A 23,982-nucleotide genomic window follows, 5' to 3' on the forward strand; every position below is an offset into this window, starting at 1 on the left:
GCGAAACGGCAGCCCGGCAGCGGCTCGGCAAGGCGAGGCCAGCGCGGCGAAGTCTCCCTGCTCCCGCCGGGCGCCGCGCAAAACGCGCGCTGCCGAGCGCCGCGCAGAACTCCGCGCCCACTCCCACGGTGGCGGCTAGGCGCTGCCGCAGGGCGGAGGGCCAGTCCCAGGCTGCCCCCAGGCTTGGGCCATTGTCACCCCCGCGCTCCTTGCTCGTACCTAGCGCTTGTTTTCCGACGCCTTTTAAGACAAAAGCAAAAGCCGTTCCGCGGCGCGGAAAGCCGGTGGCGGGTGGGAAGCAAAGCAGAAGCCAGCCGGCTGCAGGCTCTGCCCGTTCCCCCAGCCTTCGGGGCTGGGTGCCTGCACGGGGGGCGTCCCGGCACCCCGAGGGCCTGCGCGCCGAGGTGGGCTCTGCGGCCCGGCCGGCAAGTGCCTGTGGGTGAGTTACGGTGCGCTCGGATCGGTGTCCGGTAGAAGAGGGGAGGGGGAGACGTTTCTCCCCCTTCCCCTGACATTAAATGAGATACAAGCGCAACTTTTTCCCTGTCATTGATAAGATTCCTTGACCAAATAAAGAAATATTTTCTGAAAGCGGAGTGGCGAAAGGGAGAAAGGAACCGCCTGGACCGAGCGGCTTGCGGCGGCAACGCACCCGCGCTTCGGCCGCGCCGGCGTAATTTAGGCCGCGCCGCCGCGCTGCGTCGCAGGAGGCATCGCCTATGGCGGGGGCACCGGCTTGTGCAGGGGCGGGGGAGAGGGTTTCGGCTTTGCCGAGGGGACGAGGAAGGACGGCAAGAGACGCTTCAAAGGCTCAGGCGGATCCCCTAGCTCTGCGCTCTCTCCCCCATCTCGATCCAAAGCGGTTTCGCAGTGGAATAAACATCTCTGATCCGAGACAGCTGCCGCGAACCAAAGGCCGCCCCGACCAGCGCTGAACCGGCCGAAGATGCGGCTGGAAAACGCCCGCTCCCGCCGGGCGGGGAAGGGTGCGGAGGGCGGCTCTCCCCGCAGCGCCATCGGGCTGTGAGAGCAGCAGCACTTCGCCCATTATTCATCTGATTTGTGTTATAACACTTCTGACACCTAATCTTATCAGCTAATAGCCAAGATTTAGTCACCCAAGACGATTTTTTTTTTCCCACGCCAGCAGCAAAATTATTTGACTCCCTGCAGATCTGTTTACTTTCGTCAACCTTAAAAAAAAAAAAAAAAAAAAAAAGCGGGGGGGAGAGGGGAAGAAAAAGAAAATGAGGAAGGGGCAAAGCTTAGGTGTAAAGGAAAGATCCAGACTTCCCAAGGCTGGTAGAAACAAGCACTGAGGAAATACCAAGTGAACTCAAAAAAAAAAAAAAAAAAAGTGAGGTCCTGAATACTGACAGGGAGGGTTTGGGATAGAAGACACCAGAAACCAAAAGAACACATATGTAGTCCATGCAGACATGCCTGTAAAATAACGATTTATTTTAATACTTAAAAAACACACACAATCCAGTGATAAATGTCAATTACCAATAATCAGCATAAAGTGCCAAACAGCCATACATATTTTTTTTTTTTATAAACAACACTTATTGGAATGTCTCTTAATTTGAATACACTGTTCAGAAAGCCAGCATTTAAAAAAATATGCTCTCAGGCTGAGATTTGTTCTCTCTCATCAGGACACTCGAAGACTTTAAAGTACCACTGAAACCACGTTGTGCATACCGTCGGTTGGATGTATTGCCACCTTTCTTTCCTCTGTTTTACTTTTTTTTTAAAGTCCACGAGTTACAAACCTCCTCATAGCGCACTAGACCACAAGGCAAAGGAAAAGGTCTCCATGTCCCGTGAACACTGATTTGTCCCAAACACCAGGGCCCTGCAGGTCTAAGATCTGGATAAATTTTCTAGCGCATGATAGGACTCCCCACTTGAGAGATTTAGGTCATTTTGAAGCATCAATTTTCTTCTTCTAAGAAAACAAACTAGCAAATGAGATTTGCAAGTTGCCCTTCTCCTTGTCCTAATGGTGCTGTGATGAGAAACCACCATTTCAGTTCTTAATAGTCTTCTGGAATTCTCTGTATTTCCTGAAGTGTAAAACTAAGAAGCTTTATACAGTCAAAAAAAAAAAGTATAAAATAAGAGGTTGTTGGGGTTTTTTTTGGTTTTTTTTAAGTAATACTTTTGAAAGCTACGATTTGGGTTTGGTTTTTTTTTGTTGGGGGGGGGGGGGGGCTTGTGGGTTTTTGTTTGGTTTAAAAGATTCCTGTCCAACACGTGAGCACCACCTTTTGGCATAAAGTTTATCAAAGCCACACAAGTCAGCTAGCACTGTCTGCATCATTCATGTATATTTTAAATGCAAAATGATCTTTTCACCCACGATTTAGGAGTTTAGTTGCTTGGGGGGGGGGGGGGGGGATGAGGATTTTGTTCTTTTAAAAGTAAAAACAAAAACAAAACACAAAGTTCAGTGCTCCCATCCTGAAAGTTTTGTTTCTGCTCTGGTTTTGGTGTAAAGTCTGAAGGGGAGGAAAAGTTCATAGAAGTTGAAGATTCAGCACTTAAGTTTGGCAGGTTTCAGTTCCTTTACTTGCGTGTGCAGTGTCTTGTGGACAGCTAGTGTTCTGGACTGGCAAAATCCTTTCCCGCATTCTTGACACTTAAAAGGCTTTTCTTTAGAATGGATATATCTAGGGAGAGAAAAACAATTGAGATGTCAGAAATAACCAGACTAAACTCAGCAGCGAGCTGAGATGGAGAACATGCTGGAGCTTTTTACACGTACTGCTGAGACCAAGAGTGCTGGAGTGCGGCACTCAGGCGATCATCTGCATGTGTGTGTGCAAGAAGAGAGGGGGGTGTTGGAGGCTTACAAGGGTGCCTTGCTTAGGGATAAAGAGCTCTTCTCTAACTTCTCTAACTCAGGCTGTGTGTCTTCATGACACTTCTGAATAATCACAAAGACAATGCAAACAGAGGGTGAAAATATTTGCAGAAACTAAGAAGGAGGCAGTGCAAGTAAATCTTTGCGGGGTGATTTTTGCGGGGTGAGTGAGTAGAACAACAAGACTGACTTCCAAAGTGAGTTATCTGGGCTCCTTCACTGGCAGTGGGAAGAGGAAAACCTAGAGGGAACACTGCCATCTGGGCCGGGACATGACTTTTCTTACAAGCACCTTGATCAGTAGAGGTGGCTAACAAGGAGAGTACAGATACACAAGAGAAAAAAGGATAGGAGAAGAATCCTTACCTGTGATCCCTCAGGTGATCTTGTCTTCTGAAGGCCTTGTGGCAAATGTCACATGTGTAGGGCCGTTCATCGGTGTGGGTTCTTTCATGGATCAAAAGGTTGTAGGACTTAGTGAAGTGCCTGCCACAGAATTTACACACGAACTCCTTCTTGGTTTTGGATGGTAACCTTCCCCGTGTGGGTTTCTTCTCTGGAGAGAGTTTAGTCACCTCAAGCAAAGACCCCAGCCCTGGGGGTGAGCCTTGACTGTCTGCCTGTCCCAGTTTAGAGTGGTCCTCTTGTGTGGCGGCCACTGCTAAGTTGGCAAAGTCGAAGCGGGGTTTGGCTTTGAGGGTCACGTTGGTGGCCTCTTGCTTGGGCTGGATGACATGTGGGAATAGTGGGAAGGTCGGTAGCTGGAACCGTGCATCCACCAGGCTCGACACGCTGGGCACTTTGGAGAAGGAGGAGCGGGGCAGATGCATCGCTGGGTACCCCAAAGTCCACTGGTGCAGGTGTACAGCGTGCAGGGCACTGAAGCCGTAGAGGTTGGAGAGGTGGTCAGAGGGCACAGCTGGCAGCCCATTGAACGCTTGCAGGAAGGAATAGTTGGTGAGCTGGAGGGAAGGATGGATAGGCACTGGGGCCGGCAGGGTCTTACTTCCCATGGTGGCCGCTCAGGAGGAGGATCTTGGGAACAGGGGAGGAAAAGATCTGGAAAATAAAGACGGAGGAAGAGGGAGAGGTGGATTGATATGAAGATAAAAGCAGAGGGAATTTCTTCACCTCACCCCCCTTAACATACTTCCCCAAAGCCACAGGAGGAGGCTGCCTTGGACTTAGGTGTAACCAACTCTTGGAGACCCCACAGGTCTCCAGACTCTCCCTCTCCCCATCCCTTTCACACAGAAGTTGTACCCCATCCACAATCATTCACCCTCCAACAGCATCCCTGTGCTAGGTAGGTCTCCGATGATCCTCTACACAGGGACAGCAAAGAGATGCCATTTTGGCCCACAGAGCTCAAGCTTCTCCCATATAATTTAAAATCCCTTCCTCGGCACCCTCAGCCTTTAGAAAATAGTGGGATACTGCCCACTATATCTGTCCACCAGCACTGCCTTTAGCCCTGACCCCTGAGGCGACACAGGGAAGGGTGCAGAGAGCTCACTGCCCCTGGGTTGCCAAGCTCCCTGTGGTCTAACCTCAGCCAAGCCTCTGTCCCTGGGGCGGTGGAGGCAGTTGGGTGTTGGGAGCTGTACCTCCTCCCTCACTCAAAAGAAGAAAATCGCCCAAATTCTGAGGGGGGGGGGGGGGAATACTAGCCAGCAGCCCTCCCTCTTCTGTACTGCAAAAAGAAATGGGAAAATGCTGAGTTCGGGTGACAAATCTGAAGTGCCATTTGCTCTCCCCAGGGGGAAGTGCCTGGCTTTAAGCCACGTCCTAATCTAGGCAATCGCTTAATTAGAACCCTTCAAAAGGCAAAAAGGCAAGGGCTGGAGGGACCCTTCCCGTGGGGACTCCCAGCCCACCAGCTGCAGGGCCGCAGGGCCACAGCCCTTCCCTGGGCTGAGTGCCACCACTTTGCTCTGTGTTTCAGGGTCCCACCAAGCCCCCAGCCCCTCCTCTGGGCCAGATTCCTACCCATTCCACCCCACAAGGCAGAGGGGAAAATGCTACAATGCCGCAACATCGAAGCACATCTGGCCCTGCCTGCAAACCCAGCCCTGGCTGCTGTCAACCATTTGGCAGGAGATGCCTCCCGAGGGTTGGTGGTGAGGAACACAGCTTCCCCTCTTTGTGGGTGCGAGAAAGAACCCACGGCTTTTGGAGGCACTGCAACCCAGGGAGCCTCCTTACTCCACGGCCCACAGCTTATACTTGCTTTTCACCCAGTGAACTCTGGGATTTGCCCTCAGTGGGGCTGTTTTCCAGCAGGATCCCCGTAGGGTCCCAGTAGAGTCCCTGCAGGGTGCTCATAAGTTCCCCACAGGTTTGCTGCAGGGCTCCCACAAGATTCACATAGGGTCCTCATAAGATCCCCTATAGGGTTCCTGCTGAGTCACCATAGGATCCCCACAGGGTCCCGGCAGGATTCTCACAGCACTCAGCCTGGAGTTCAACCCCACGTGAGAAGTAAAGCCCCTTTGGAGAAAAGGAGTCAGCAAACTGCTGCAGAGCAGTAATTGTCCCTCTGGGGTGGAGGGCTGGAAACCAGTGGCGGAAGAGGTCTAAAGACCAGGGAAACAAATCTGATTTATATGTGGGCTGCTGCCTGGACCGAGGAGCTGCAGCTGAGAGGGTGTGAGAGGGAGAAGCTTACTCTGAGCAGCTCTGTATGCCGGGCCCACCTTTCACATCGCTTTACATAAATCAGCAGCAGGAAGAGAGACTCAAACCTTAGAGGAATTCCATCGCAATGACCCAGAATAAGAGATTGTGACATTTTGCCTTTTTTAATTGGATACATTTTGGATAGTGGGAGATTGAAAAGTGCACACATTACATTTTCCTCCCTCTCCCCCCCTCCACCCCCCCTTTTTTTTTTTTTAACTATTTAGGGCCGATGAACCAACCAGACTGTTTTGTTGTTCAGCTGGGGAAATGCTTTTTATTTTGTTAGCGCTGGCCATACGCTAGGCATGTCCACTTCGCAGGACAAATGCCTCAATCGATGACCCCGAAAACAAAGTGCGCGGAAAACATTCTTGTTCAGGTACCTGAAATGTCTTTTCCTATCTGTCACAACAGCTCCACATCTATTTTCCTGTCTAGGTAGCCCTAGATCTCTCAAGCATGAAACATGCCATTGCAAACGGAGTTAATTTCTGGGTTTATCCCTCTTTCTATCTTTGTATCCTTAGAAAATATTTAATATGGGATATTTAAGCAAAAATCTACTGTGTCAATTTGCGTAAATTCTGGCTCGATGGCATTTAAAAGATTCTCTTTCGATTTCCCAAACGAAGAAGGGGGCACAAACCACGGAGAAATACAGTCGGGTCATAACAGCATCCACTGCGCCCACAGTTTTTTTACTAGAGCAGTTCTATTATTAAAAAGAGAGAGAGAAAGAGAAAGAAAGAAAAGAAAAAGAAAGAAAACAAAGAAAAAAGGGGGGGGTGGGGGGCGAGAAGAAGAAAAGGGGAGGTGGGAGCAGTGTTCACGTTACTACAAGTTTCTTGGTACTTTTCCAGAAATGTAAGCTACACTTTTGCTCTGTGCGACCAGGATAGTCAAAAATATAGGTGAAGAGCAAAGTATTTCAGAAGTCCCCTCTCTCCGGGACATCAAAGCGAACGCGTTTCACAGCGCAGTAACTCTCCGCTCTCCCGCTTGCCCGCAGAGAGATCAACATATCTTTGATTTCGGTGTCACCTCCACCTTTAATTCTGTTTCATGTAAACAGATCGTTATCGGTGCTTCTTTTTTAATTTTTTTTTTTTCTACAGAAGACAACCCCGCGAGTTCTCTGCTTGAATTCCCCCATCACAATAAAACTGTGCGGGGTTTTCTTTTTTAACACAAACTCAGTGAGTAATTAAGAACAAACCACTTGTGTTCTGACTGAAACAAAACCCACTCATGCCAAGATAAATTTACCCTGCAAAATAGGATCATAAACTTGAAAGACTACATCTGTCTCCAGCTTTCTTACCCTTTGTCCTATTTGAAGATACGGTAATGCTATTGTCCAGTTGCCATTGTTTTAAGACCATTGTAATCTTAACCTTCCAGATTAAATTCTACCTCCTCTATATGCCAAAAAAAAATGAAAAAGAAAATCCACCCACCTTTTTTCTGGTAGCGTAGCAAGGGGCGAAATTAAATGGATTTTTAAGTAATCTTGAGGCTAGTCAGTATTTTTTCCTTTCTACCTTGAATTATCAATTTCCGATGTGTCCTTTGAAAGGGATATTTGTTACATTAAATACCTGACTCATAAATAATGAGGTTTGCTAATTAGTTCCACATGGAAGAATGGAGGAGGTAAATTACCCTGAGAACGTTGCTTATTTTTACAAACATGATAAAGTAGAGGGCATAAAATGCTGCATTCTTGCGATAGCCTCGAACTACAGTAATCAGGTTCATCTGTCAAAAAAAAGCTCCCTTGTTTTGCCTGAATCTTTTAAAGCCTGGTAGCCCTTGTCTTTTCGGCTGCATCGCATGACACATGCAGTTTTGCCACCAAGTCGGCTACTTATTTTGTCCCTTTTGAGGGGGTCGAGATTTTCCCTTCCTATCAGTTTAAGCGGGGAAACAGAGCTTACAATTTATCTGTGTTTGGGAAACTTACTGGAAAGGGAACAAAATTGCCCTTTCACTCCGCATTATTTGAGCCTGGTGCTCTTGAGGAATAAAGTGCATCGTTCAGCACAGATTTATTCAAAGTATTAATGAAGTGTGCAGAATCTATTAAAGCAGGTTTATTCGGGGCTAATTGAGCGTGAAAGAGTTAATTGCTAACATTAATGAGGACTGGAAGGACTCAGTCAGCATGTGCCTTGGATATCTCCGCTCAATCCTTATAAAATCATCATTCACATTTTATCACGCAATCAGTGTTGACAAGTTTCCCCGGACCACCGTTGCGAACGCGGAGGAACGCGGCGCATTTTAGTCTCGCAATAATAATACTAATAACCAGGGTCCAGCTGCACCAGCGATCACTACGCAGCCCGGGACAGCCTTTACCCAAACCAACAACGGCAACAACACATTCCCCGGGTGCAGGCCCTGGTGGCCCGGTGGCCAGGAGGGCCCCGGACGGGAGCGCAGCCCCGCGGCGGGCTAGCCGGGCGGGAGGCGGGTGCGGGCGGGTGCCGGCGGGGCGGCCGCAGGGGCCAGGCCCCTCCATCCTTCCCCCGCGGAAGTGTTTAGGTTGGTTTGGAGGTTTTCTATCTGTGTGTGTGGTTTTTAATCCCCTCGGGCAAAGAAAGGCCCCCAGCACAAGATTCATTCTCGCTTTCTTCCCTAGAGAAACGCCCGGTGCCTGCCCGGCACACGAATAAACCGTCCTTCCTCCCTCCCGGCAGGCGGGGAAGATTTCTTCCCTCTGCACTCATCGCTTCCCACGGCCGCAGCATGCACAGCCACGGGTAGGGGGCAAAACCTTGGCGGTGACACCCCCGCGGAGCACCGAGGCTCATCCCCGGGCCCGGCCGGGCGAGGCGGCGCCGTTCCCGGCCACCCCACAGCCGGGCTCCTGCCGCGGGACCACGCAGCGCCCCGCCACAGCCGCAGGGGCCCGAGCCCGCCGCTGCGCCGGGGCTTGACCCTTTTTCTCGCTTGGCTTCGGTCTTACTGAACTGGACCTCCTGTGCACCTGTCCGGGACACGGCTCTAGCCCTCCTGCCCCGCTCGCCTTTTATCGGACAATTCCCGCAGCGCTACGGTAATCTCCGAAATGCTCGATTTTTATAGTTTCCCCTCCCAAAAGCCAACTATAACAACTATACCCTAATCCTCGGCTTTGCACTGACACTTTATAGGCTCGGCCTCGAGAGAAGCTCAGTCTCTCCCTACGCTGAACTTGTTTCGATCCATTCAGAAAAATATAAACGTCAGGTTCATTTCTGTTACGGCCTTGGGAGGAAGGCAAGAAGGTCCTCGGACCCTAAAACGCTAAAAATGGAGTGGGAGAAAAAGAACCGAAAGAGGGAAAGAACAGAAAGAGAAAAGTAATGAACAGAGAGGAGAGAAGCTGAACATTCGAGTCCATAAAGAGACGTTCAGGCTTCTGTTTTGCAGCTCGTTGTGTCATTTTTAGCTTGGGTTAAACACACAGCTCTTCCGCAAGGGGGGATAAACAACTTTGAAAGGGGAAGACAAATCTTTAAATAGCATCAAAATATCCGAGCCCCATGTGAAGGCTTCCCCCAGCCCTCCGCCCTCCCAGAGAGAACAGTCCTTCTCACGTGAACCACGATTTCCCCACTTCTTCTGCACCATCCAGGGGATGGTGGGAGGGGATGGAGGAAAGAAAGACAGGACGGAGAGAAAAGGAGGTGTTTGGATCGATATCCCCAACCCCCGAGGCTTGGTAAAACAAAAACCAAACAAAACGAGTTGTTCTTTTTATTTACCTAATCCCGATCTGTGCTCCACCGCTGGCAGCAGTTAAAAGATCCTGGGCTAAATTGGAGCTGGTAAAATAAAATAATAGGAAAAAAATAAGGAAAAAAAAAAAAAAGAAAAAAAAAAAAAAAGAAGAGGCTGGGCTAGGTCAGTGTCTCTGCTGGCCCTGGGGGGCACAGCTCTCTCCCACCCCACCCCACTGCTCCTCCGGCGGGTACAGGCAGATCCGAGCGAGCAGCGGGGCCAGGTGTCCAGGTGCTCTGGCTGATGGAGACGGAGGTGCGCTCCCTCCTCCTGCTCCCGGCGCCGTCTGCGTGCGCTGCAGTGCAAACGCGCCCGGGAGCAGCCGAGCTCAGACTGAACCGATCCCTTCCCTCCAGCCTCCTCCTTATTTCAACCCCCCCTCCCAGCTCCCCCCTCAACCTCCCACCAGACTCCGGGCATGCGCACGCAGGGAGAAAGTTTCTGGCTGGGAAGAACCGACTTTTCAACCCGCTTCTCCTGGAGGCGCAGCAGCCCGGGACCCGTAGTCCGCGAACGTGTGATCTCGCCCCCCCGCCCCGCTCCCGCAGCCTCCCTCGGGGCATCTCTCTGGGGCCCGCTATGGGCTGCCCCCCGCGGCGGAGCGGCCTCCCATGGGGGAGTGTGGGCGGGGTCCCCGTGCAGCTCCGCGCTGTGCCACGGCGGAGGACCGCGCTCCCCGCGAGTCGCTGCGCGGCCGCGCTGCCTGCACCGGCTCGGCCAGCCGCCCCGCTCCGCTCCGCTCCGCCCCGCCCGCCCCGCACTGCACCGCACCGCACCGCACCGCACCGCACCGCACCGCTGCCGGCTGGGCTCGCTGCGCCCTCTCCCCGCCGAGCCCCGGGACAGGACTCACCGGGACCTGCCCAGGGAGGGAGGGAGGGGGAGAAAAGCAGAAAGAGTGGGGGAGGAAAAATAAAGGTGGGGGGAAGATAGAGGGAGGGCTCTGCTCCCTCCGGGAGGATTTCGGGATCGTAAGCTTCTCTCCCTCGCTGAGAAGATCCTCCGAGAGGATCCCAGGAGCCGCTTACCTGCGAGGGGTCCACCCCCGGGTTAGAGTCGCTTCCTCCCCCCGCTCCAGCATCCCTCCTGGTCCCCACTTTCCGCCCCAGTGCCCCTGACCTCGGTGCCTTCCTCCCGTCCCTCCTCCCACGGCCCGGGACGCTGTCTCCCTGCACCCCGGGAGGGGTTGTGCGGAGTGCGGAGTGCCGCGCATCCTCCGCGGGTCGGGAGCCGCAGAGCCCTGCTTAGATCCGGGGGGAGTCAGACTACCCCGGCGAGGCAGGCAAAGCAAAATAACCCTCGAAAGAAAAAGGTTAAACGTGCTTTATAATTAATCCTGAGGCCGTAATCTCCTTGCTTATTTGTTTTTCTATTCATCCATCCATTCACACTCCTTTAGATCCGTGAAGGGGGAAAAATTGCTTGGGTGTATTACATTATCCCGGCGAACCAGGGTAATGTAATACACTAGCGAAGACAGATCCGTCGGGATAACGTGGTACCGTGCTCAAGAACACGCATGTGTTTTTTTATTATTCATGTCACTGCCGTTGTTACACTGATTTTTGCCCATCGCCGAAGGAAAAACCAATAAACAACAACAAAAAAAAAAGTCAATAAAACAGCAACAAGAAAACACTACTACGTTATCATCCTGCAGAATAAGCGTTCATGAACACAACAGCAGAGTGGCAAAGTAAACCCTAGACGGCTATTTCATCCCCAAAACATCTCTATTTCTGGGGAGAGTCTGGAGTCCAATACTGCTCACTGCTCTGGACAAGCGAAGACATTTTCGTTCCCTCCTTTTGTAAACGAGTGGCATTTTCATGAGGCAGAGAAGTAAAGACGTTCCCTCATCCCGGCTTCTTCAGTTCTCTCTCATTTCGTGCTGCTGTTTTCTTTCTTTTTCTTTTCCTTTTTTATTACCCCACCGCCCCCTCAGCCCCCCCCCCCCAAAAAAAAAAAAAAAAAATCCAAACCCAAAACCTAGCACTTTTGTTCCTGTTATGGGGGTCGAAATGTCGAGAGTCTGATCCTGTGCCCGATGCTGTTAGTTGATGTCTTCGAATAAGTTTGCATTTTCAGCAATAGTTTTCAACTCCTGTTGTCAGGATGAATGTAAGATCCCCAAGTGTCCCCAGATCAAGAAACAGACCGGAGATGTGTTCTTCTAACTGGGGAGTTCTCTTGTACCGGAGGAAGGATCTTGGTATAGCTGAGAATGGGTGCGTGTATTAATGAAACAAAAATCCCAGTTCTTTTTGGAGAAGCAGCAGATTAGCTGAGATGGTAAACACAATAGCAGTGGTACCTGCACGTGCTGCTTTTAAGGGAACAACAACATCCTAAAAAAATTGCACTTCCAGTTACAGAAACCATCATTCCGAAATAGACATTTAAACATCGAAATAAAGGGCAGTAAAAGACCTCAATATCTAGGGGGAGGGACACACAGAAAATGATTCCCACGCAAAAATTGTTTATAATCAAAGCGGGTCCCAGAGTATTACTGGAAGCTGTAGCTGAAAGCTGCCTGGATAACCTATAGTCTGATATTCACGTATTTGTTAAAATGTAAAAATATTTGGACTTGTCAACCCACTGGCGACTGAACTGAAGTTTCAGGTTAGCTGTCTTGTTAAGTGCATTTGGTTTAAATATCTGATGTTTAAGTTACGAAGGTTATGCTGTTCCAAAACCTTTATTCTCGGATGGATTTTTATGATGTCCCTTGCTAATTTGCATTATGTCAACTTGTAACGGTGGGGAACCTAATACCGGGAACGGGATACAAAACCACTGCTAGCTCAGACACGCAGGGAATACGCTGCGCTTTTCCACAGCGAAGTTCTGCAGTCGATTAGGAATGTTACAACTCCAAGAGACTCGTAAAAAATGAAGGCATCTGCTCCCAAAACCAGCCACGTTTGTAGGATTTAGAGGTGACAGCGAAACCCAATTCGTGTCAAGAGAAATCTGTGGGGTGACTGGGGAGACTGGAGCCCCCATCCCTATTTCCCGCCTGTGCTCCCTTTCCGTCCCCTTCCTGCCCCACGTAATCTGCAAGGTGAAGCCCCCCCGCCCCGGGCTGTGACTCCCTTTTTTGGGGGGAGCAGCATCCCGGACAGCACCAGCCGGCCGCCACACGGGGCTGCCTCGCCGGTCCGCACCCGCAGCGGCGGGGCCGGCGCCGCGCCCTGCCGCCTGGCCACGGGGCTGGGGCCGGTGCCCGCGCCGGGGGCGGCTGCGTGCCCCACCTGCGGAGCGAACTTAGGGGGCACGGGGGGCGCATCTTGGGGCATTTCCCCTTCCCTCCCGGAGGGAGCCCGTTGATGTTGTCACCTCGCCTCCAACGAGTTCTGGGTTCAAGGGCTAATCCTGCGCTGCGCAGGTACTGGGGATGGCTCCTCCTCTGGTTTAAGCTCCCGTGGATGTTGGGCATCCCTGGATGCACCTACACGCGTGCTGGGAGCGGGCTGCACAGCCTGACTGATGTTCTTCCCTCCCTCAGCTGGGGTACCTGGCTTCACCTTCGGACCCACTTAACCTTTGCAAGAATAACGATTCCCGGCCCCATCCCGCAGCCATGTGCAGGAGAAAACTGCCTTTTCATTCCGTGGGACTTTCTCCCCACCGGGGAACGGCGCTTGTCCTTTGAAAAGTCTTTTATTGAGGAGAACCGACCGCGCCACTTGCGAAGCATCAGCCGCAGGCGCCTCGCTAGGGCTGCGAGGAGAAGCGGGTCCGGCGGGGCAGGGTGGGGATGTTTGCTCGGCGGGTTGCGAGGGCTGCATCGCCTCCCGGAGTCCAGCAAACATCTCGCCCCCCGCAACGCGGCAGTGGGTGGGGGATGGCTGGTCAAAGCTGCCTCCGGTCGGCAGCCCTGCAGTTCCCAAAACTCCCGGGGGAAGGGCGCGGGGAGCAGGGCAGAGCAGCCGGCTGCGCTCGGCGGCGTTTCCAAAGCCGCTCCGCGCCCGGAGCTCCACGGGCAGGGACGGAGCCAGCCCCGGCGGCGGACGCGCAGGGGAGAGCAGGCACAAGTGCACTGCAGCGTCTTCGCCTTGCCCTCCTGCCTCCCCGGGCAAGGTGTCCCCCCGAGCCAGACCCTCTGATTACCAGCGACACCTGGGAGATATATAGATATAGATATATAGATATTTATCCCACCCCCCACCCCACCCCCAGCTTTCCTTCGCTTTGCCTGGTCTTCCCCCTTCCAGCGATTTTGGTGTTGACTGCGGGGAAGGATTAGAGTGTGCGGGCTCCCACTGCCCCTCCTGAGATAACCTGGACTCAGATGGAAGTGGGAGCGCCAGAAAGGGCCGGGAAGGGAAAGGAGCCCGTCGGGGCTGAGCCCGAAGCGCGCTGGAGCGCGGAGGGGGAAGCGCGGGGGGCGGTGGGGCGCGGAGCCTGGTGCCGGAGTAGCGCGGGCGCTCCCGCACCCCTTTGCTGAAACTCGCACACACCAGCACCCCCCGTCCCGGCCCGCAGCTCACTCCTCAGGTCCCGTGTAGCTGCATTATTTTAATAGCTGCTGATGACAACCGATGGAAGAATAACGGCAAACAACGCGGGTGCAAACTGCTCCCGCGCTGGGAGTAAACGCTCTTCTAATAGCAACTCCCGTCCCCCTTCCCCTAAAAGAAAATCAGCACAGAGATGGATATAACGTTGTTCTGCCAAATTTTCTCATTTTTAAAGAAAACTTCTACTTCTAGGGCTTCCTGAAAATAAAAGCCACACTTCGGAGCATCTCCATTTTGTTAGCGAGGGGGAAATCGTTTGCTTGGTTTTTACTGTGGTGCTGCGATGCGACCCAGCGCCTCAGTACGCTGCTGCTCCCCACTAGCCAGCGTCTGCGGCGGCGGAGCCCCCCGCCCGCGCGTACGCGCAGCCTGCCCGTGCCCGCGCACGGCTCCGCGGCGCGGCCCCTGCCCCGTCCGCACCGTGGGCTGGGCACCCGGCGGAGGCAGACCCCTGCCAGCAGCTAACTCCTGCGGACTAGGAAAGAAAATCCAGAGCACGGAGCGATAGGGGATTTGTCTTCTTCAAGAATCACAATGGATTTTGCAAGCAACTAATTAAGTGCAAGATATCCCCTCCCACCCTGGCTTACACGCACCCCTTGTTTGCAAAGTGGGGTGAAGTCGGTTGTGTAAATGATTCCACTTTAACTTCCAGTCCCCTTAGATCACTAATAGTGCCGTGGTGGTGCTGCTCACACTGGTGCAGTGAGAGTCAGCATTTCCATTATAATTTCCTATTTTCAGGAGTTTTTACAGTGGTCATAAAAATTCAATCCAGGCTCAAACTTGGCATCCCAGGGCTCCTCCCAGGAGTCATTTCTTTTTGTTGTATTTGAAAGAGGAAACCATTTATCTGTTTTTACATTACAAGAGAGCAACAAAAGGAAGCGAAAGCAGGGTTTGTAGAACATTTTTGTATTTTATATTGCTTGCTTTTCCTCAGCTTTACAGTATCTGCCGTAGATGTTAAAGGAGCACAGCACACAATAATTAATAACACATGAAAAACCATCAGGTTATAGAGAAGCCAGGGTCTGCAATCAGTACTGGTCATATAAACTACCCTTTATCATTCTGAAATGCTTTGCTTTTCAAAACTGATAATTTGCTAGCAGTACACCCCAAATGTAATTTGATGCTGGGGGTCACTTTGATTCAAAATGATCTGATCGTTTTGGAAAACTGAGAAAGTTCATGTGTGTGCTCATATTTAAGAAAAATTTCCTAAAAGTACAGATGTTTCCACTGCAGATTTGAGGGGTCTATCCTCCAGCCCCCTTTGTGCAAGTATATATATAACAGTCAAATAATCTTTGGATTTAGGTGTCCCTAAGTATTCATTTATATGATGGATTGTAATGGCTGTATGGTTCCCTTGAAACCATTATATTCTATCAGGTCAAAACCAGCTTCTTAAAAAAGTTCATTTAATACAAGGGTGGCTGGAATGATTTGTGTGTATTGCATTCACTCACATACAAGTCCCATATCTGCTGGAAATTGAGTAAGGATTTAATGATCCCACAGGAACTGAAGGTTTTGGTGACATGAGCTCAGAAGGGGCCTGTGAGACAAAGACCAGTGTGAATTGGGACGCTCAAGTGGAATGCCAGCAAAGCCTGGACATCACATCATTTTGCTGCGGATTATGCCTATGCCACATGTTTTAAAGAGAAGTCCTTTCTCTACTGCTATAAAATATACATTTCTGCTAGCCTGGAAACTTAGTAAGGGTATCTTCCAACTCATCCAGCTCAGGTTTGGCTAGGAAAAAGGATCACAAAGAACAGTATCTCATAGAGGTGAAAGAGTCATTTCTGTAACAGAAAGGTATGTATGGAATTAGAGGTACATATGTACATATATATATATGTACATATAGAAAAGGAAATTACCTTTGTATGTGTATGTAATCATAGAGATAGATTAAGAGAGACAACCTTATGATATGCACAAGAGAATTAGGGATGCATCTATGTTGATTCAAAGAATGTCAGCCATCTTTATATTTTGAAATTTTTGGAGTAACATGTATTTGATAAGGCTTATATTTACTTCAAGTAATAGTTAAAGGAGGACTCCTTAACTTTTAGGGAATAAAGACAATATTTGCTTTCCATGGTCTGTCAATCATGGGACTGGAATCAGGGATACCACAAGGTTCATCTTCCCTTGAGGGATTTCATTGCAGTGACATTGGGCTAGTAATCTCCAGTGGATCAGCACTTCCCAGAAACAGAGGAAACTAATTCTCTGACCTCACTTATACCTGTAACTCAGTCCAGATGTGTTACTCTTCCAATTAAACTGTTGCACCTAATTTAGGAATATTGGCTCCCAGATTCTGCAGAGAGTGGAGGTAAATCCAACCCATGTTGAGATCTGATTCACATTTCAGAGAAACCTTTCTTTTTTTGATTGACCATATGCCAACACATACACAGAGCCAATGGTCCCTATTTTAGGCATCTCAGTTCTTTGCCTGAAGTGAAGTGGGATGGGTATAAGTCTTTTCTGTTTCTGCTTTATCTTCAGTAGTTAATAAAGTACATACCTGCAGCAGCTGACAGATCATACACCTACATGACAAGAACCTTGTTACCACTGAAAAATGAAACATTTTCTGTGCAAGAAGTGGTTGGAAAAACCTTTCCTAGAACTTATCACAGCACCGCTTCATGGCAGCAATTCAGCATCTCCTTTGGGCTTAGCAGGACTGGAGATAACAATGCAGACAGGACAGGACCCGAGGTTTTATATACTCATTATTTGGGATCCTGTTCTGGCTTTGTTCACTGCATAGATCCTGGGATGAGTAGTGAAACGGGGCTCTGAGTTCAGTCAATTGCCAACAGAGTTGGAGTATCTCCTCACCCTGACAGACCGGACACTGGAGCCCAAAGGCCCATTCAGTGCACATGCAGTACCACGAGGGGAGATCTGACCAGCATCTGTGCCACACGGCTCTGACTCTCCCCAGTGCTGTGAGCACTGAGGCATTTCATTCCTGTGCCTTTGCCCATCCAGAGCAGAAAGCAGAGCGAAGAGGCACTGAAGATTGTGAAGGTCCTGTGCCAACCCGCTCCGCAGCCTTGGACAGGCTCCTGGGGCAGCTCTGCTGGCTCAGATCTGTTGATTCACAGTCTACAGCTCAGAAATGCAGGTGGGATTTTAAATCCTGGGCCTGGGCCTTGGAAAGCCTTGAAGGAAGGCCAGACCTTTGCCTAATAGTCAGTGAGGGTCAACTTCAAAACCAGGTTTGGGACACTCAGTATTTCAGTGAATATTTAGGACTGCCACTCTTTCAGCCTCTGTAGAGTGACAGGGGAATCCACTGCAGGACTAAAAGGCACATACACAGGGATCACCTTCCCCACTACGTGCCAATGTGTTGCCAATAGCTGGTGTCGCCAGCACTGCTTCCCGCTCAGTTGGCTGCAGCTCTGCAGCGAATCGACCAGCGCTGCTGGCAGATGCAATGGCCAGCCCTCCACAGGGGACATTCTAAATTCAATGACATCAGTCCCCAGTCCTCTACATCACATCTATGCCCCCTCTCTTCTACAAGACAGGCGATTGCCAGAGGCCAGTTGATCCCTAGCCATATACACTGCTGACACAACCGTGTGAATTTGAAGCAGGCGTAGGGTTCCAGTTTTCTTCGACAGAAATCTATATGATTTTTTACAATTGACTTCAGTGACAGTAATAATCTGACAACCTCAGTACTGTGTCACTGCAGATTCAATTTCTTGGCTTGTACTCAGTGGAAAGGTGTTATTTTAACACAAAATATTAGTGTTACTAATACAAAACTAGTGTTTGGCTAAAGTACATAGAAATACTGATCTGGCAAGAATTTTACTATTTAGAACAACTGTAAAAAAAGGTTTATTTAGGCTAATATATAAGAAATCAGGATTTTAGTTGTATAATCACTCACGTCTTTCCTGTTTTTAGCAGATTCTAAATATATACCAGCACTATAGAAAAAAAAGGCATTCCTTTTGTTTTCTTTTTTTTTTTTTTTTGTTTTTTTTTTTTTAGTGTTAGCTTTCAAAAAGGATATAAAATCCCACTGAAACTACATGGAAATAAAGCTGAGGGATCAGCTAAAAGTCACAAAAGCAAAGGAAGTTAAGAGTCACGTCGGAAAGACAATTTTGTATCATAGACAGCTATGCTGAAGTGTTAGAGATAAAGGTCATTTAACAGGGGGGGCTTTATGCCATCAGGTGATCCTAAATACAAAATATGCTGTAATACCTCGTTCCAAGGGGAAGGTTAAGTACTGACAGAGTTTCAGCCCTAACTGAGAACTTCCTGCTATTTGTGGTTTGGGGTCAGACCCTTCAGGTTATTTTGAGATAGGCTTTTATATGTAAAACTGCAGGAATAATACAGTTGGGTCATTGCTGGGCACACAGGGCCATCACGATCGCTCCCTGGCAGTGCAATCCTGAAGAAAACTCGCCACCTGCTGGCCAATCCCCCCTAGTGCCGCGCTCCCTCCCCAGCAGCTGGGAAGTCATTAGCTACCAGTTTACAGCGGCTGAAATCGTCCACAGTTCGTGCTCTCTCCAGTTAAAGGGTTGATTTTGGGAGCATCTGCCTTAAAGGGAAAAATTATTTTAATCTGTAAATCTCTGTGTGACATTGTTTTTCACTGGTGTTTGAAAATTATACCAATCAAATAATTCACCACGAATAACAGTCTCTTGAGGATCCAAAGTTTTTGTACTGGTGAATTTTGTTAAATGCTATTTTTAAACTTATATATCCTCTTTCTTTCCCTTATGGTTGTATCAGGAATCTTTGTGGTTTCTTTTCTGATACTTGTGTTGCCACAGAGTCTTTTATTTGCTGTTACTACTTTTATTTACTGTTACTAAAGAGTAACTGGAGATTTTGACATCTCATTAGAAATAGTTCTTATTCCTTTAATGTGAAAGGGAACACCTCTCAATGCTAAAACTCACCATCTGATGACTTACCTTTTTTCATGTAGACAATTTGGTAAGCGACACTAGACTACTTAGTAGACATACAGAGATTTTTTTGTCAATTATATGAGTCAGATATATAACATCACCTTTCTTCCTTAGTGTCTGCACTACAGTCAGCTAAGCTAGACAACAGGTCCCATTGATTCCAGTCCGCTTTGGGTAGACAATTACATGATAACCCAAACCACAATGTGTACATTCTTCAGAGCTAATGTTGGGTTTACCGTTTCTTTGTGGGGCACAAGCCACAGAGAAACAATTCACAGCCAGCAGGTTCTGGACTCAGCAATGGAGAAGACAGTGAAGGCTGGCTTCATCCAGGCTTAGTGACCAAGTGTCCCATGAAAAGGTGCAGCACTCACTGTGAGGCTAGCATTTACCGAGGTATAGGAATTCATCTGTCAGTGCAGTCAACAAAGCAGAGAAGGAAAGGGAAACATGGATAGTTCTCCAGAATGGAAGAGAGCAATAAACATGACAGACTATTAAAACCCTTTACTTCCAATCTGCATTACATTTGAATTTCAATTCAGCACCCTATGTCACAAACCTGACAAAGGTACTGAAGTTCAAAAAGATTGCGTAGGAAGCAGGAATAGTGGGAGCATTAAAAAAAAAGATGTACATACCATAAAATGTATGTGTAATACTGAGAAGCCAAAATGGAACTATTTGCTTATAAAAGCCAAAAGAATTAAAAGATGGTCCTGTGAGTCATTTAGAAAATAATGGGAAAGTAGTCAAACAAAAAGGTGAATTCCAAAAGAACAATTTCTGCTCAGTTTGTGGTAATAAGGATGATCAGAGAACACCAGCAGAATAAACAAATGCGGTTGAAGCAACTAAGGAGAGGATGTCCCCAGTGTGATGGTGAATGTGAACTCTAAAGCCATGCTTCTCACCCAGGAATGGGGCAAAAGGAGCTATGAATGAAGAGGCCTGGGATTAGGTCAGCCGCTTCTACCAAACTGTTCTATAGCTTTGTTCAAATCACTTGAGCAATTCTTTGCTCTGGTATATCTGTCTGTAAAAAGTAGGTAAAGACCCTCACCTAACTGCTAGGGATTATGTGAAGAAAAATATCAGATATCATATTTCACAGAGGGGAAAATAGCTGCTGGCAGTCTGAATTTGCTTTGACTTGGCCTGGTCTCAACTACTGTTACAGAATATATAGTCCTGGTTTAGTCACAATGCAATTTTTAAGCAATTTGGGGAGCATTTCTCTGGAACAGTCGGTTTGCCAAAATTACTTTTCACAAAACCTTGCTCAGATAAAACAGTGGTAAGCTGCTGAACTGCCAGCATCTCTTTTGGGGCAGATCTAGGGCAGGACCAGAGACATGGATTTCTGACTTCAAGCATAAATGAATGAGGGAAAAGAGCTGAAGAAAAGCAAATGTCTCATGGTAAACTGAATATAATAATCTGCCTCTTGAGCAGGTGGTAGTGGTGCCCAGAGAGCAGGGACTGCTGGCAAAGCTGGCTAGCTATGATCTTAATGTCCTTCCCCATTTCATCAAACAAACTCCAGCAGAGCCTTGGATTAAAGTGTATCAGGGTTTGGCTGAGGAGGCAGGACACAGAAATTGGTTACTGTGGCACAAGCTAGGTTGTTCTATGTTGACCAGGTGTTCTGTAGAAATTACTTACATGCATGCTTTAATTTGCTGTATAGAAAATAATTAACTTTGATTTTTAACTTTCACGCTTTTTCTTGCATTATGCCCATATATGTCATGAAGCACAAGGAGAGCAATGTGCTGAAGCGTACAGCAGAAACAGCAGCTGCTGTAAACTCGTATCCTGGATGTGAACTATCCTTATCTTCATCCCATCTACATTCAAATGCTAGAGAAAGAAATCCAAGAATTAACAGTAACAAAGGTGCTAGGACATTTGTGGTTGGTCAAGAAAGCTTTAGATAAGTTCTGACAGAATAAGATGGAAGATCTGACTAAAGGCATCTTGTATCTCAGCTGGGTATATCCCAAATTAGATATATCCAGAACAGTCACTATTCCAGAAAACTTCCTCTAATCTTTCTGACTTTGATGGAAAAAATTTCCTAACTTAACCAGCTGAAGACATTGCATACATCTTAGAGCTAGGAGTGGAGTCTCAGAACTGAACCTTAACTCTACAGTAACAGCTGTTCTCTGGTCAAACATCATGACTTCTTCTGGCTAGTTACCACCCTGTGATCATTATCATCCCCTCCTAAAGAAGGGCAAAGCTGGAATCAGGCAATACTGCTTTTCTCACCTGTGGATAATTTTCCAAGAGATAGGTCTACACTCACTTTTCTTTACGTTCTTTGGAAGGTGCAGAGGCTGCTTTTTGAATCTTAGGATAATCCTTAGGGAAGGAAAATAACTTAAAGGTACCACTAAGGCCCATAGTTATGGGAATAAACTGCGGCTAGGAACTGAATTTGAATGGTTTTTCTGAGTCAAAGCAGTTTAGTCCTCTGCTGTCTGGGCATCCAGTTTTGGGGTGTTGTCGTGGTTTAACCCCAGCCAGCAACTAAACACCATGCAGGCGCTCACTCACTCCCCCACATCAGGATGGGGAAGAGAATTGGAAGGGTAAAAGTGAGAAACCTCATGGGTTGAGATAAAAACAGTTTAATAGGTAAAGCAAAAGCTGCACACACAAGCAAAGCAAAGCAAGGAATTAATCCACTACTTCCCATGGGCAGGCAGGTGTTCAGCCATCCCCAGGGAAGCAGGACTCCGTCATGTGTAACAGTGACTTGGGAAGACAAACTCCATCACTCCAAATGTCTCCCACTTCCTCCTTCTTCTTCCAGTTTTTTATTGCTGAGCATGACACCATATGTTATGGAATATCCTTTTGGTTAAGTGGGGAGCTGTCCCAGCTGTGTCCACTCCCAGTTTCTTGTGCCCCCCCTCGGCCTGCTCGCGGGTGGGGTGGGGTGAGGAGCAGCAAAGGCCTTGGCTCTGTGTAAGCGCTGCTCAGCAGTAACAAAAACATTATTATCAAGACTTTTTTTCAGCACAAATCCAAAACACAGCCCCATATTAGCTGCTACTCCATCCCAGCCAAAATCAGCACAATTGTCTTCTCATTAATTTCTTATGCACCATTGTAAAGTTACTGAGAATTATTATGGGGCTTTGTTTATTTATCCCTATTAGAAAGCCACTTTAGACTCTAACATCCCACATCTTACCTCTCATGGGCAGCTGGTTATACCCATGTGTTCTTGTGCTAACTTTGTTTCTCTTCCTTGCTATTCCTCTTCCTTGGCTTTTGTATCTTAAGGTAAACAAACGCTGTTCAGAAGGATGGATGCTTCATGTCCAGCGTCCTTTTCATGAACTTTTTCTGCGTCTGTTTCATTTTGAATTTGTACATAGACAAATTATATAGATGAGGTCTTAATGGTGTTTTCTACTGTAATTTAAGTGCCAAAGGTACATGGTACCCAAGACAGGGCATGCAATGTCTGCATGTACAGTCACACTCATCCATACAAATAGGTTTGATTAACATACACCATCTGAAATACAGCTCCCTTTGAAGTAACACTGTGCTGTTCACAAACCAAACAGTTGTACAATTTAATTGTGTTTCCAATTCACTTGACCTAAACAATGTTGTTGGTTACAAATCTGCTTTCTGAACAGATACATCCTGTCAGTGCACACCTCAGTACTTGAAGCCTTGCTGTGCACCGTCCAGCTGAGTCTCTTTCCTCTTTAACAGAGTTCTTCTTGAGGCTCTCTCATCTCTCTGTTTTTGGCTCAAGGGAGAGGGTCTACTGAGGAAAGCAAGTATGGAAAAGGTTACGATCTTCAGAGACAAGATCCTTATTGTGGTTGACCATACCCCAGCCCCATTTATTCCATTGAAATCCAGACAGTCCTGCCCACTGCGTTGGGACTGGTCATGTTTCCACCTGGGGGCCATTAGCCTCTTCGAGTAATGTCTACTTTGAACAGCACAAGGCTAATTCAAACCAAGAGGACAACTGCACCTGCTTCCTCTCAGCCAACAGGGTAGCTGAGCATCCAGATGTTTGTAGCTGTGGTTGAGTTTAGATATTTTCCATCTACTTCTCACAGGAACTAACAGTATTGCATTCCAGTGACGATATGATCCTGGCTTCCTCTCTTACAGGACTATAGTATCCTTTTCACCTTTTTTGTCATTGTCAAAGATCTTCCCATTTTTTTTTTTTTTTCAGCAAAAGGTTTGGTTTTTATTGAATCTACACTTCTTTGTTCTTACTTACATTCTTTAGAATTTTAAAGCCAGTGTTTAAGTCAACTATTGCTAGAATTAACTACTGTATTGCTAAATACAGAAGAGGTGCTGAGGAATAATTTACTGAGTTTAAGTTTCCAGATCAGATGAAACTCTTATATGTCACACCATGACATTTTGCATACAAATTCTGATTTGAAGTTCTTCCTAATATGGCTTTATTTTAAATTATTTGATGGATAATATATCAATTTTTTTGTCTGGCAATGGGTTGCTTGCAAGCTGTTTGCAGTGGAGACTGCTTTGTGTTTTCACATGCTCATTACCTTTCTGATCATATATTATTGTCCTACTTTATTGTCCTACTAATTGTCAATACACTGTGTTAGAGCTTTCAATATGGGCATATAAGCTGTAGACATTTTACAGCACCCCTACATTCCCCAGATTTCCATGAAAACAGAATTTCGCTCTCCAAACATTCTTACAGCATAACCTGACAAAAAATGAGTAAGAATTTTTAGCTGAATCCTTCTCAGATACTATTTTTGCATCATTTGCAGAGCCTGACTTTGACTATCAGGCTGAAGGTTCACTTCAAAGCAATCTTCTGCAGTGGAGTTTTCCTTCAGTCTCTATGCAATTGCACTGGAATTAAACTCCATGTGCAATGGACTTTGCAGTTATACAGTCGATTTTTTCCACTCTGCTATATGCACAGGGTTTAGTATGGTCCCCCCAAAATGGATGATACAGAGAAATTAGCATATATATATATATATATATATATATATAAGTTTATATTTGCTTGATTTTTGGGGTTTTTTTAACTTGAGTTACCAAGAGAGTGTTCACTGGCAATCACTAGCAACTATAATTGAAATAATTCTGT

The 23,982-nt window shown here is 47.7% G+C and overlaps 1 protein-coding gene across 2 annotated transcripts; it reads right to left on the reverse strand.

The window, feature by feature from the left end:
- Positions 1-1,428: 1,428 nt before the first annotated feature.
- OSR1 (odd-skipped related transcription factor 1) lies at positions 1,429-10,039 on the reverse strand. Of its 2 annotated transcripts, XM_080388095.1 has the most exons (3): positions 9,307-10,039; positions 3,239-3,931; positions 1,429-2,678 (listed from the first exon to the last, which is right to left on the reverse strand). In XM_080388095.1, exons 2-3 carry the CDS (start codon positions 3,883-3,885, stop codon positions 2,543-2,545), a joined length of 783 nt encoding a protein of 260 aa, XP_080244221.1. In that variant the 5' UTR covers positions 3,886-3,931; positions 9,307-10,039; the 3' UTR covers positions 1,429-2,542. The 2 variants fall into 2 exon arrangements, with proteins under 2 accessions (XP_080244221.1, XP_080244220.1); XM_080388094.1 differs by having other exon boundaries at positions 3,239-10,039.
- Positions 10,040-23,982: the final 13,943 nt, after the last annotated feature.

This window comes from Falco punctatus (genome assembly GCF_963210335.1).
Source record: "Falco punctatus genome assembly, chromosome: 5".
NCBI lineage: Eukaryota > Metazoa > Chordata > Aves > Falconiformes > Falconidae > Falco > Falco punctatus.